This window comes from Oncorhynchus nerka, linkage group LG11, assembly GCF_034236695.1.
Source record: "Oncorhynchus nerka isolate Pitt River linkage group LG11, Oner_Uvic_2.0, whole genome shotgun sequence".
In the NCBI taxonomy this organism is placed as follows: domain Eukaryota; kingdom Metazoa; phylum Chordata; class Actinopteri; order Salmoniformes; family Salmonidae; genus Oncorhynchus; species Oncorhynchus nerka.
The window spans coordinates 54786495-54802247 of NC_088406.1; the positions used below are offsets into that span (position 1 = coordinate 54786495).

Here is a 15753-nt window from a genome sequence, read left to right on the forward strand (position 1 = left end):
TTGTAAAAATTGGAATAGGGTGCCATTTGGGGCGTGCCCCCTCCGCCTGGTTCAGTCACCACTCACGTGTTTGTGCAGGAAGCCGCGGATGCGGGGCAGGTCCGGGTAGAAGCTGTTCCGCACCACGATCTGCAGCCAGCGGATCCGCACCTCAGCGTTCATCTCATCCAGCTGGGCCGAGTAGCAGCGAGACAACTGACCCATAACCTCTGACACACACAAACAAGCATCCCATCACTCTCTGTTGTAGCTTGATTTACGCAACATTTCACTTGGTACAACGGAACCAATGGAATAGTCCCAAAAGATGCAGAAATACACAGCGCTCATGTGTTTGAAGCCAGGGCCCGTATAAATAAAGCGTCTCAGAGTAGGAGTGCTGATCTAGGATCAGGTCCCCCCGTCCATGTCTTACTTATTATTATCTGAAAGGAAAAGCATATCCTAAATCACTCCTACAGCAACACGCTGGTCTGGTACCTACCGTGTGAGAGGGGCGAGCGGTCCTACAGTAACACAATGGTCTGGTTCCTACCGTGTGAGAGGGGCGAGCGCTCCTACAGTAACACGATGGTCTGGTACTTACTGTGTGAGAAGGGCGAGCGGTCCTACAGTAACACGATGGTCTGGTACTTACTGTGTGAGAAGGGCGAGCGGTCCTACAGTAACACGATGGTCTGGTACCTACCGTGTGAGAGGGGCGAGCGGTCCTACAGTAACACGGTGGTCTGGTACCTACCGTGTGAGAGGGGCGAGCGGTCCAACAGTAACACGATGGTCTGGTACCTACCGTGTGAGAGGGGTGAGCGGTCCAACAGTAACACGATGGTCTGGTACCTACCGTGTGAGAGGGGCGAGCGGTCCTACAGTAACACGATGGTCTGGTACCTACCGTGTGAGAGGGGCGGTCCTAGCGGTCCTGGTCAGTAACACGATGGTCTGGTACCTACCGTGTGAGAGGGGCCCGCGGTCCTACAGTAACACGATGGTCTGGTACCTACCCTGTGAGAGGGGCGAGCGGTCCTACAGTAACACGATGGTCTGGTACCTACCGTGTGAGAGGGGCGAGCGGTCCTACAGTAACACGATGGTCTGGTACCTACCGTGTGAGAGGGGCGAGCGGTCCTACAGTAACACGATGGTCTGGTACCTACCGTGTGAGAGGGGCGAGCGGTCCAACAGTCTGTCCAGGAAGAGAACGGTCTGGAAGGTGCTCCAAGAGGAGAGGTTAAAGTTTGCAATGGCCTCAGGGTCCGGGGGTTCGCTGGCCCACAGGTCACACAGACTCTGGACGGGACCGGTCAGAACCCCCCCGGCCGAGAGGTCCGGTTCGCACAGAGGGGGGCCACAAGCGTTCAGCCACCGCTCAAACTCCAACCCTGAGAGGGAGAAGAGAGAGGAACAAGTATATACATTTTCAGTTCTGTAGGTTCACACAAAAACAGAGAATAATTTGACAATGCTATCCAGCACTTGAACAAGTTTGGTGGAAGAAAATGTCCTTTTCCCATGAACTGGTAATGTGAGTGACAGACTCACCCTCTCTCTGTGCCACACAGCTCTCCTTCAGCTCCGGGAAGAAGCACAAGAAGAAATCGAGCAGGTCCTGGGCCACAACACTGCTGAACTTAAACTGCTCTATGTAGGCCTGAGAGAACATGACACACTTTCAAGTGATGTGTTGTGTCTGTGTGTGTGTGTGTATCTGTGTGTTCATGCGCTTACCCTCAGGAAGCTGTCGAAGCGCTTGACATTGCCACAGAGTTGAGAGAGGTACGAGACGAAGCAAAAGCCTTTCTCATAAGTGAACAAGTTCATCAGACTACTGGGATTAATACCTAAGGGTAGACAAGAAACAGATGAGGGAGAGAAAATGAAAGACAAGGAAACAGAGTTGTCCTCATTTAAAAACTAACATTTTATTTGTGAAGCACAATTACACAGACTATTTGTGTGTGTGCGTGCGTGCGTTTATCCACCAACAGTGGGGAGAACAAGTATTTGATAACCTGCAAAATCGGCAGTGTTTTCTACTTACAAAGCATGTAGAGGTCTGTAATTTTTATCATAGGTACACTTCAACTGTGAGAGACGGAATCTAAAACAAAAATCCAGAAAATAACATTGTACGATTTTTAAGTAATTAATTTGCATTTTATTGCATGATATAAGTATTTGATACATCAGAAAAGGAGAACTTAATATTTGGTACAGAAACCTTTGTTTGCAATTACAGAGATCATACGTTTCCTGTAGTTCTTGACCAGGTTTGCACACACTGCAGCAGGGATTTTGGCCCACTCCTCCATACAGACCTTCTCCAGATCCTTCAGGTTTCGGGGCTTACGCTGGGCAATATGGACTTTCAGCTCCCTCCAAAGATGTTCTATTGGGTCCAGGTCTGGATGGTGTTCTTGGGGTTGTACTAATCCTTCTTCTTCCTCCAAACACAGCGAGTGGAGTTTAGACCAAAAAGCTCTATTTTTGTCTCATCAGACCACATGACCTTCTCCCACTCCTCCTCTGGATCATCCAGATGGTCATTGGCAAACTTCAGACGGGCCTGGACATGCACTGGCTTGAGGAGGGGGACCTTGCGTGGGCTGCAGGATTTTAATCCATGACAGCGTAGTGTGTTACTAATGGTTTTCTTTGAGACTGTGGTCCCAGCTCTCTTCAGGTCATTGACCAGGTCCTGCTGTGTAGTTCTGGGTGGATCCCTCACCTTTCTCATGATCATTGATGGCCCACGAGGTGAGATCCTGCATGGAGCCCCAGACCGAGGGTGATTGACCGTCATCTTGAACTTCTTCCATTTTCTAATAATTGCGCAAACAGTTGCTGCCTTCTCACCAAGCTGCTTACCTATTGTCCTGTAGCCCATCCCAGTCTTGTGCAGGTCTACAATTTTATCCCTGATGTCCTTACACAGCTCTCTGGTCTTGGCCATTGTGGAGAGGTTGGAGTCTGTTTGATTGAGTGTGTGGACAGGTGTCTTTTATACAGGTAATGAGTTCAAACAGGTGCAGTTAATACAGGTAATGAGTGGAGAACAGGAGGGCTTCTTAAAGAGAAACTAACATGTCTGTGAGAGCCGGAATTCTTACTGGTTGGTAGGTGATCAAATACTTATGTCATGCAATAAAATGCTAATTAATTACTTAAAAATCATACAATGTGTTTTTCTGGATTTGTGTTTTAGATTCCGTCTCTCACAGTTGTAGTGTACCTATGATAAAAATGACAGACCTCTACATGCTTTGTAAGTAGGAAAACCTGCAAAATCGGCAGTGTATCAAATACTTGTTCTCCCCACTGTATCACCCCTACCTGGCTCAAATTTGACCTGCAGCTTGCTGACAGGGTTGTTGTCTCCTAGGAGACGCATCTGTCTATGCAGGGCGTCTAGACGGAACACCGTCTCCAGACAGGTGAAGGCCTCACCTTGGGAAACACATGGATGAGGGATTAGCTGTTGGCATGTTTGTTTGTGTGTGTTTCTGTCTGTAGTGATACACCTCTGTACTTAGGTGTGTATGCTGTATATACACACCATATCCACCATGTGGGGCGGCAGGTAGCCTAGTGGTTAGAACATTGGGCCAGTAACTGAAAGGTTGCTGGATCGAATCCCCGAGATGACAAGGGAAACATCTGTCGTTCTGCGCCTGAACAAGGCAGTTAACCCACTGTTCCCCGGTAGGCCATCATTTTAAATAAGAATTTGTTCTTAACTTAAATAAAAGGTAACATTTTTTTAAATATATATATATGCCTTTGTGCCTAGGTGTGTGTGTGAGCGTGCGTGAGCGTGCGTATGTATACACACCGTAGGCCTCGGTAGTGATGCGTCTCTGTGCGTAGGTGGCCAGTCCCTCGCTCAGCCACATCTCTTCCCAGGTGGCGTTGGTGACCGCGTTGCCGAACCAGCCATGGGCAATCTCGTGGATGACGTCGATCAGCAGGAACTCCCGGCTCTCCAGGATGGAGGAGATGATGAAGGTGAGGCAGGGGTTCTCCATGGCCACGATGGGGAACGACGGAGGCAGGAACACTATGTCGTACCTGTGTGTGACCAGGGTGGCAGAATGATACGAGGGTTGTCGTGTGGTTAATTCAGGACTGCTTCCAATATTACACACTATTCCTTATATAGTGCAATACTATTGATGTCAAACGAAGTGCACTATATAAGGAATAGGGTGAAAGTAGTGCACCAGATAGGGAACACGGTGCCATTTGGGACACAGGCCGATAAGTGCATTGAAATTCAATTCATGAATTATACAACTCTCATTAGGACATAACATAACTTTTTCAATGTATGAGTAGACAGGAAGTGTACCTCCTCAATTGACTGAGTGGGACAGTTTTCTGGTTTGTTCTCTTTTATAGCATGTTTTGTATGGTTTCAGCTCCATCTTCCATCTCCCTAGCATGACTTAAAAGCCCTGTAAAGTTAACAATTCATGTAAAATTGTAGATATGGAGAATTTACATTTACATTTACATTTAAGTCATTTAGCAGACGCTCTTATCCAGAGCGACTTACAAATTGGATTTGTATCTGTAACTGCGAACACTGTACAATTTAAATCTGAAGACTGTCTAGCCATGTGAATTTGGCACTTACTCTAAGTGTATTTTGGGGATTGTGTGTGTTCTGTCTGTACTCTATATTATTAATTGGTATGGCTAGCTAAACCAAATCGACCAAAATACTACAGAGGCCATGGACAAACATAGACACTCCAACTTACCCAGACCTAAGGGATAGAGTAGCTGAAGTGTGTGTTACGCATAAGTATGTCACAAAAGACTTGACCTGTACCCTTAATGCATCGTTCTATATTTGATGTTGAGATTCTTTGTGTGAGGCAAAAATAAATGTATTGCTCTAACCTTCCCCACACATAGGGTCCGAAAAGGTCCTCGGCCACATTCAGCCAACGCTCCACGCTACCCCCTAGCTTGCTCACAGCACAGGTCAGTACACACGGCTCTGCCCACACCCGGCTCCTGCCAGAGGAAGATAGCAGGGATGTATTCATTAGTGCAAACCATAGCAAAAACATTTACAACAAAAATGTTTCTTATAAGTAGGTCCCTCCCAGTTTCGAGTCGTTTGCTTCCATTTGGTTCCTAGTGAGGTGAAACATTTCCCCTATAGATGAGATAATAAACATGCTATGTGGGTGATTCCACACCAGCCCACTCTGGAAATGTGATGTACTTGTAGGTTCATAGTTTTAAACAATATGTCTAAAAATGAACAAAATCAAAACGGGTAATTGAGATATTCCTATTTTTTTTAAGTTGAATACATTTGTGACATTTCAGGATCTAGACATTCTCCATATTTTAGAGCACACTATAAGCAGCATAATGACTCCAAGATGTTGTCTGTATCATGTACAGTTCACACATCATAGGGTCTTACAGTATAATGATTAGATGTTGTCTGTATCATGTACGATTCACACATCATAGGGTCTTACAGTATAATGATTAGATGTTGTCTGTTTCATGTACGGTTCACACATCATAGGGTCTTACAGTATAATGATTAGATGTTGTCTGTATCATGTACGGTTCACACATCATAGGGTCTTACAGTATAATGATTAGATGTTGTCTGTATCATGTACGGTTCACACATCATAGGGTCTTACAGGATAATGACTAGATCTTGTCTGTATCATGTACAATTCACACATCATAGGGTCTTACAGTATAATGACTCCAAGATGTCTGCATCATGTACGGTTCACACATCATAGGGTCTTACAGTATAATGACTAATGTTGTCTGTACGGTTCACACATCTTAGGGTCTTATAGTATAATGACTCCAAGATGTTGTCTATATCATGTACGATTCACACATCATAGGGTCTTACAGTATAATGACTAGATGTTGTCTGTATCATGTACGGTTCACAGATCATAGGGTCTTACAGTATAATGGCTCCAAGATGTTGTCTGTATCATGTACGGTTCACACATCATAGGGTCTTACAGTATAAGGACTCCAAGATGTTGTCTGTATCATGTACGGTTCACACATCATAGGGTCTTACAGTATAATGACTCCAAGATGTTGTCTGTATCATGTACGGTTCACACATCATAGGGTCTTACAGTATAATGACTACAAAATGTTGTCTGTATCATGTACGGTTCACAAATCATAGGGTCTTACAGTATAATGACTCCAAGATGTTGTCTGTATCATGTACGGTTCACACATCATAGGGTCTTACAGTATAATGACTACAAAATGTTGTCTGTATCATGTACGGTTCACACATCATAGGGTCTTACAGGATAATGACTAGATGTTGTCTGTATCATGTACAATTCACACATCATAGGGTCTTACAGTATAATGACTCCAAGATGTTGTCTGTATCATGTACAGTTCACACATCATAGGGTCTTACAGTATAATGACTAGATGTTGTCTGTATCATGTACGGTTCACAGATCATAGGGTCTTACAGTATAATGACTCCAAGATGTTGTCTGTATCATGTATAATGGGGTCTCAGTATAATGACAGATGTTGTCTGTATCATGTACGGTTCACAGATCATAGGGTCTTACAGTATAATGACTCCAAGATGTTGTCTGTATCATGTACGGTTCACACATCATAGGGTCTTACAGTATAATGACTCCAAGATGTTGTCTGTATCATGTACGGTTCACACATCATAGGGTCTTACAGTATAATGACTACAAAATGTTGTCTGTATCATGTACGGTTCACAGATCATAGGGTCTTACAGTATAATGACTCCAAGATGTTGTCTGTATCATCATCAGGGTCTTACAGTATAATGACTCCAAGATGTTGTCTGTATCATGTACGGTTCACACATCATAGGGTCTTACAGTATAATGACTACAAAATGTTGTCTGTATCATGTACGGTTCACACATCATAGGGTCTTACAGTATAATGACTACAAAATGTTGTCTGTATCATGTACGGTTCACACATCATAGGGTCTTACAGTATAATGACTCCAAGATGTTGTCTGTATCATGTACGGTTCACACATCATAGGGTCTTACAGTATAATGACTACAAAATGTTGTCTGTATCATGTACGGTTCACAAATCATAGGGTCTTACAGTATAATGACTCCAAGATGTTGTCTGTATCATGTACGGTTCACACATCATAGGGTCTTACAGTATAATGACTACAAAATGTTGTCTGTATCATGTACGGTTCACACATCATAGGGTCTTACAGTATAATGACTCCAAGATGTCTGCATCATGTACGGTTCACACATCATAGGGTCTTACAGTATAATGACTCCAAGATGTTGTCTGTATCATGTACGATTCACACATCATAGGGTCTTACAGTATAATGACTAGATGTTGTCTTTATCATGTACGGTTCACACATCATAGGGTCTTACAGTATAATGACTAGATGTTGTCTGTACAGTTCACACATCATAGGGTCTTACAGTATAATGACTACAAGATGTTGTCTGTATCATGTATGGTTCACAGATCAGAGTCTTACAGTAGAATGACTAGATGTTGTCTGTATCATGTACAGTTCACACATCATAGGGTCTTACAGTATAATGACTAGATTTTGTCTGTATCATGTACAGTTCACACATCATAGGGTCTTACAGTATAATGACTAGATGTTGTCTGTATCATGTACAGTTCACACATCATAGGGTCTTACAGTATAATGACTAGATTTTGTCTGTATCATGTACGGTTCACACATCATAGGGTCTTACAGGAGGGCATGTATAGGTCTAAAATGCCACTTACATCATGATTTTTGAAAAATAGTTTGTGATACAGATGTAAAAAGCACATTGAACATCCTTCCTCCCAATTAAGTTTTTATGTGAGAATTGCCAGAACAATCTGACACACCAAAAATATTTACTGTCCACGCTGGCGTGGAATCGGCCCCTTGCATATGAAAATATCATGTGATGCTGCTGATTTGGTCACTATTGCAAATATGTGAAGGTCTGGACATTGACACATGATAATATGCAGAAGCATAGCACCAGTATAGGGGCATCAAACTCAAGTCCTAGAGAGCCACAGTGTCAGCTGGATGTTGTTCTTTCCTTTATATTGGTGTCCGATTTACACCTAGGAAACAATGGTGTGTGGACTTCCTTGCTAATCAATGACTTCATTTATCAATTAAAAGGTAAGGGAGGAATGACAACCAACAGTAACTGCAGGCCTCAAGGTCTGGAGTTTGACACATCCATGACAAAAGGTTGCATCACAATAATATCTCTAATACAGTATCTTTCTCCTGAAGTCGACACTCCTCATTCACTACTTCTCACAAATCTTAAAGCATTGGATTGGTGGAGGCATTGGCTAGTTGGAGTGTCCACGATATATGCCAGTCATTTCCTTTCAAATCAGTGAAGGGATGGGAAATAATGCTTAATATTCATGTACTGGACCTCGGTCAGGTCACTCCCACTGACCTGGGGCCGATGTCGACGTGCTGCAGGTCTCCTGCCACCAGTGCCACCAGGTAGGCTGGGACGGGGTACTCCATGGAGAACTGGAACACCCTGTCCTGCTTGGAGTAGGCACTACGGGAGGCACTCATCAACACCGTCACACCTTCCGGCACCTGCACACACACACACAAACAGGCTCACAGACATGTACGTACACACACAGACATGAACGTACACACGCTCGCACAGAAACATATTATGAAACTCATTTTGACAAAGGGAGATTATGTTAAAGCAGGAGTTTCAGGAAAATGGGTGCTATAACGAGACAACAGAAGGGAAATTGAGATGTAGATTGTGAAAAGCAGGGTGAGATTAAAGAAACAGTGGTGTAATTCTATAAAAGCCATTTTATTTAGACAAAACAGATTAAAATGGAGAGAAACCAAGACAGAGGGTGGGAGCAAATAAACCAGATTAAGATTACAACAAAGTGAGATTAACGGGGTGAAAGGGAGATTATAACAAGAGATTAGCATTGGGAATTATATTAAAATGCCAAGTGAGATTTACAGTATAATTTTTTTCTTTATTTAACTTTTACTTATTTCGGGAAACCCATTGAGACCAGTGTCTCAATTCTCATGAGGACAACAATACAACAAATACAAAATTATCAGCAAAAATGTAATAAACTACAAATTACAGAATTAACGCTACAGTTTGAAACACCACCAATACAATTATTTACATTGAATCAAAAACAGTGGGGTGAATGAAAAACGTAGAGAAAGACAGGTAGACAGAGACAGATCAACAGAGCAATGCAAAGCTGATATCACCGAGCCAGGGTTTTCTTACCAGTGATGTTGTGGTAAAAGAAAAAAGGTGATTGACCACCCCAGTGGCCCACCAACAAATTCTTATATCTGATAGGTCATCTCTGAATATACAGTGAGGAAAAAAAGTATTTGATCCCCTGCTGAGTTTGTACGTTTGCCCACTGACAAAGAAATGATCAGTCTATAATTTTAATGGTAGGTTCATTTGAACAGTGAGAGACAGAATAACAACAAAAAAATCCAGAAAAACGCTGGTCAAAAATGTTATAAATTGATTTACATTTTAATGAGGGAAATAAGTATTTGACCCCTACTGCAAAACATGACTTAGTACTTGGTGGCAAAACCCTTGTTGGCAATCACAATCAATATTTATGTAACCCCCATAAATATTTGTCTAGTGGAGTATTTTCATATAATCTCAGTGATCATTGTCCCATAGTATGGTATTAGATACGAAACAGCAACATACTAATCCTCATTTAATTAAGAAGAGACATTTTTAAAAGATTTTACATGTTCTACTCTGATTTAGTCACGGTCTCCTGTATTCCTGACACTGAGTTGGGTCTAGAAAATATATCCTCCATATTTATTACTCTGGAAGATAAACATGCCCCTTTTAAACAATTCAGAATCAAAGATAGATTGAACCTTTGGTTTTCTTTGGAATTACCTGTGCTCATTCAGAGGAGAAATCAGGCCTGGGCCAAAGCAAAGAAAACTGACTGTAATCTTTCAGACAATTGAGAAAAATATGTACCATCTGAATTAACAATGCTAAATCAAGCTACTTTTTAAGATCTGTCTCCCTGACTCTGCTGGTGATCCTTCTAAATGTTGGAAAACAGTAAATGTACTGAAGAGTACAAATTCCTCTTCGTACCTGCCTAAGTTCTGTCTGACTCTGGCATCATAACTGAGAAGAGATAAGTTATGCTTTTAAATCATCATTTTATCTCTGCAGGCTTTCTATTTGAGAGAAACGGTGGTGTAATTGACTCTACGTCAGTTAATCGACTGCTCTACCCTCTGCCAGCCTCTACTAACTAGATGGTTCAACGGTTAACCTGTCAACTTCCAGTAAATCTTTGGTTTTTATTTAAACAATTTACTATCTGTGATGTGCTAGATGCCTTGCGTAAGATTAATGTTTAAAAAAATCCACTGAAGCTGATATGCTTGATCCATTTTTGCTGCAATTCTGCCCCCAATTGATGAATCATTAACCAATGTTTTTTACCTGACGATTATATCTGGTACTATCCCCAAGGTTTGGAAGGCGGCCTATGTACTCCCCCTTCACAAAAGGTGCTGACCCCTGTGACCTAATAATTATCGACCTATTTCTAAACTTTCTTGCCCCGCTAAAATATTAGAATCTTTGATTAATTCTCAGCTAAGATATTTCTTATCTTTGAAATGTATTCTAAATGTACATCAGTTGAGTTTTAGACCAGATCGTAGCACTATCTCTGTTGCATCCCTAGTTTTAAATGTGGTTTTAGTTTTAACTGTATGGATAAAATAAACATTGTGCTGCCCTCGATACGGTTGATCCCTCACCGCTAATTGAGGCTTTCCTTAAATGGCCTAGAACAGACTGCATGTAACTGGTTTTAAAATTACTTGACAGACAGAACTCAATGTATATCTATTTACGGCATTAAATCAGGTTTCCTGGATATCACAAAAGGTGTCCCGCAGGGGTCAATTCTGGGTCCTGTACTTTTTACATGAACAATATCAACTTGTCTGTAAAAAACAATGTACCTGCACTTGTATGCCGATTCCATTCCTTTAGCTTTGTGTGTATTGTTGTGGAAAAGTTAGATATTACTTGTTAGATATTACTGCACTGTTGGAGCTAGAAACACAAGTACTTTGCTTCACCCGCAATAACATCTGCTAAACACGTGTATGTGACCAACACAATTTGATGCCAATGATACTGTTGTGTATGCTATTGCCCCCACGGTTTACCAGGCTCTCTCTGAACTATAGTCTGCCTTCATTGTATTACAGAAATGACCGTAAATTAGTACTGAATACAGGTAAAACTAAGTATATGTTGTTCTCTACAGCGCATACAAATCATTCTGATGATTGAAGCATATGTACTTTGGATGGTGTCCATATTGACCATCTCCCTGCTTACAAATATCTGGGCCTCTGGATAGATTAAAAGCGGTCTTTTAAGAAGCTGAGAATAAAAATGTGCTTCTTCTATAGAAACAGGCCCTGCCTCTCGCTAAATAATAGAAAGCAGATTATTCAGTCGAAGTTCCCATCGGTCCTAGAGTATTGCGACGTCATCTATATGAACTCAACTGCCACTTCATTAAAGCCGTTAGATGCAGTTTATCATAGAGCACTGTGCTTTATTACAGGTGACAGTTTAAGTACTCATCACTGCATTCTCTACCAGAAAGTTGGTTGGCCCTCTTTGATGTCACGTAGATAAATACATTGCTATGTTTTCATGTATAAAGCCCTTTTACAAATAGACCCACTGTTCCTAGCATCATTACTAAACTTTAGACATAAGGAGTTACCACACCTGGTCTCAGGGATGAGACCTTTTGGTCTCTACGGAGGTGGTAAATCAGCTTTTAGTTGGAACTTTTGGAACAATCCTCAAAATGTTTTTAAATGTGATATTCCGGTGCCTCTCGGGCAATTCAGAAAGCTAATTGAGGACCTTATGATGAATGTGTTTTATGACTGTTTTCTTTCTGCTTGCATTTTGTATTTATATTTTGATGTGTGTATTTTCAGTCATTTCTGTAATTCAGGGCTCATCTGTAAAAGAGACCTTGGTTCAGCTCCTGATAAAATAAAGGTTAAATAAACAATATCTACATCAACACAACCCAGGTTTGAGAGGTGACTTGCCCTGACAGTAGCGGTGTAGGTGCTCTTGACGGCCGAGGTGTATTACATTCACATTTTCAACACAAAGGCTTATGTTATGTCAATATCAAAACAATAGGTTCAGGTTTCTCTGGAAACCAGCACTAGAGGTGTGACAGTTGACACTCACCCTGACAGTAGCGGTGTAGGTGCTCTTGACGGCGGGTGTGTCGAAGCAGGGAAAGAAGGATCGGTTGCAGACAGAGTGGCCCTGAGTGAAGACTAGCGGGCGAGTCTGACCACACGTCAGCTCTGCGTCCAGCCACCAGATCTAGAGGGCCCAGGAACCAATCAGAAACATACATTTGTTCAACTTAAAGTGATAGTACACTCTCGAAGTCAATGTTTGGTCGAACGTTGAAATGTCCAAATTACAAGCTTTGTGTATTCTCCAAATTAAATCAGGAAATTAGACTACAAGCCTATCTTTCCATTTCATTTGGCATATAGCTCAATGCAACAGATGCTATGCAACATTGACATGTATCAACATTAGACCACTTCTGATTTTAGAGTGAACTGTCCCTTTAAAAAGAGGCATTGCACACGACATTGAGAAAATGGTAAATGATGGGTTCTAGGCTGACTACACTGCAGAAGCATGCAAGATCTCACAATCGTTGATAGGTGTTTAACATGATAGACATGGCGCACAACCATTCTGGCGGCGAAGGCAAGGGTGGCCAGTTTCCCCACACTCATTCACAACAAACAAACCTCCTGCAAGTTGAGTTCAACAACTACAGACTGATGTATGGTGTGATGCTGGAGGAACCATTGAATATGAGTAGCCAACAGAGTAATATGAGAATGTGATTGCTGAATTTATGTAGTGATTCGAAACTAAGTGTTTTGATAACTTTCAAATGTCGTAACAGGTCCCTGTAGAATTAACAACCCTTTACATAATACCATAGAACACATATGTCAGAGTCAAGGCCCGCGGGCCACATCCGGCCCGCAAGAAGGTTTTTACGTGGGATGATCTTGATTTATTATTAGAACCGGCCCGCAGCAATCTTTTACACGTGACACCGAGCAGTAGGCTGCTTCATTTCAATGTTTATTCCCAGCAGTCGTCAGCATACAGTAAAATTAACTTTCAGATACCCATCAAAAATGGCAAAACGGAAGGTGGATACTGAGAACCGGGGTTTCAAACAAGGTGGGAGTTTTCACGAAGTCAAAACCTGTGTGTCTTCTGTGTGGAAAAGTGTGGGGTACTGAAAGAGTATAATCTGAGACGACATTATGAAACAAACATATGGACATGGAACAAAGGCTACAAAAGGCAGAGGAATTAAAACGAGGCCTCAAATACAGGCTCTGTTCCCAAATCACAAGGCCAGGGTGTCAAGGCCAGTTTTATTTTGGCAAAGAGATCGCTAAATCAGCCCGGCCATTTACGGAGGGGGATTTCATCAAAAACTGCATGATTAAAGTTTGTGACGAAGTTTGCCCAGATCAACTCTTTTTAAATGTGAGTCTGAGCAGAAACACCATTGCCGAGAGAGTAGACCAGTTGTCCATTTCTAAAAGAGCAGCTTGTGAAAAAGGGAAAAGATTTTATTGCATATTCCTTGGCTGTGGATGAGAGCAACATTTCTGACATTGCCCAGTTGTCAATTTTCATCTGAGTGGACTCCAACCTAAACAGAGGAGTTTTTGGCTTTACGTCCCTATGCATGGCACAACTACGGGGCATGATTTGTATGAAGAGGTGTCAAGATGTGTAAATGAGATGGAGCTGCCTTGGAAAAACTTGTGGGTTTGACAACAACGGAGCACCTAAAGATGGGAAAAGATGCAAGAGGAAAACGCGACAGGTGAGCTGACAGCTTATCATTGTATCATACACCAGGAAGCGTTGTAAAGCCTTGAAAATGGAGCATGTAATGAGCATCATCACGCGCACAGTTAACTTTATCAGAGCCAAAGGTTTGAATCACCGCCAGTTCAAGGCATTTCTGACGGAGTTAGAAACAATGGTGATTTGCCTTATCACACAGAGGTGCGATGGCTAAGCCAGGGAAAGGTGCTTCAAAGATGTTTCATTTGAGGAGATTTGTCTGTTCTGGACAGCAAAGGGAAAGACACAACACAACTCCGAGACTGTTTCTGTGTGAAATGGCTTTTCTGTGTGACATTACGAGTCATCTGAATGCAATGTTCAGCTGCAGGGTTATCTCTGATATGTACAGTACAGTGAAGGCATTTAAAACCAAACTGACTCTGTGAGATGCTTTGAGCCACACAGCTGCAGACAGAAAGAGAAGCTATGCGTTGAGCACACAGTTGGCTGATAAAATAGGTATGCTTGCCGCTGACTTTCGACGCCGATTTGCTGACTTTGAAGCACAAAAAGCAGGTTGGAACTGCTCGGTAACCCATTTGCTGTTGACGTGGAAAGCTCACCACCAAACCTCCAAATGGAGTTGATTGACCTCCAATGCAATGATGCACTGAGGGCAAAATATGCGGCAGTGAGGTGCTTTCGCCCGCATTCCTCCCCGGCACAATGCCCCAGCTGCGCATCCAGGCTGCTCATTGATGTTTGGCACACATACCTGTGTGAACAACTGTTTTCTTTGATGAACCTGAACAAAACATCACACAGAAGTACTTACTGCTGAACACCTCCATTTCTGATTTCTTCAGCTCAGAGCCTTACCCGAACATTGATGAACTTGTGGAAAAGATGGGACACCAAAGTATCACCTCAACCTCAAACAAGAACATTACTGCAATCCATATTTAGAGTTTTTACTCAGTTCAAGTTTAAAAGTTAAAATTTAATATTTGTTTTCACTGCATGTTACTTCTCCTTAAACAAAGTGTTGTTTTTGATTAATAGATTTTTGCACTTTATTTTTTTGTATTTCAATCCAATTATATTTTAAAAATATTTCAGTTGAGTGGATGATAGAAAATTGCTATTATTGTTTTTCTTTGAAGTAAATTTAGCCCACTTTTGCTAAAATAGAAAATATAGTCTACTGATGGTGCCTTGAATACCGGTTTCTTTCATTTAATGTTCATGTTATGGGGATATTTATATAAAGGAAATTTGTCTTTTGTGTCTGTTGAAAATTAAAGATTACTGACAGAGCCATAAGAAAATATTGCTTTATTTATCTGATCATATTGTAATATATTTGTTAGGTTTTCAGTAGGTTCAATTAGGTTCACTAGACTATATGCGTCATTTAAAAAATTTTCAATGAACATTCGAACAGTCCGGCCCTCGTCTTGTAGCTGATTTTTTTATTTGGCCCTCCGTCCATTTGACTTTGACACCCCTGCCATAGAATCAGTGTTCTACTAATATAACAATGCGCACCTTTCATATTTCAATGTCATTCCCAGCGGATACAGATACTGTGCCTATCTGCATTTTGTCAGGTGGTAATGGGGCTACCTTGGCAAACATGTCAGAGTGGTCATACCTTCCTGTATGGTGTCCCATATACAACCGGAGTTCCCTGATCCTAGTGCACAATACACAAGGTTTCTCC

The 15753-nt window shown here is 41.9% G+C and overlaps 1 protein-coding gene across 2 annotated transcripts in view; it reads right to left on the reverse strand.

Moving 5' to 3' along the window:
* The window catches only part of rnpepl1 (arginyl aminopeptidase like 1), a 39112-nt gene that overhangs the window by 13546 nt on the left and 9813 nt on the right, over positions 1–15753 (reverse strand). For both annotated transcript variants that reach the window (XR_003864763.2, XM_029673282.2), the window contains exons 2-10: positions 12369–12509; positions 8505–8656; positions 4903–5019; positions 3830–4065; positions 3331–3444; positions 1726–1838; positions 1540–1648; positions 1155–1379; positions 67–209 (exon numbers count right to left, since the gene is read on the reverse strand). Coding sequence is in view for 1 of the 2 variants with exons in the window: in XM_029673282.2 (XP_029529142.1) it covers positions 67–209; positions 1155–1379; positions 1540–1648; positions 1726–1838; positions 3331–3444; positions 3830–4065; positions 4903–5019; positions 8505–8656; positions 12369–12509 (1350 nt within the window). In the remaining variant the exon portion in view is untranslated. The remainder of the gene's footprint in view (positions 1–66; positions 210–1154; positions 1380–1539; positions 1649–1725; positions 1839–3330; positions 3445–3829; positions 4066–4902; positions 5020–8504; positions 8657–12368; positions 12510–15753) is intronic.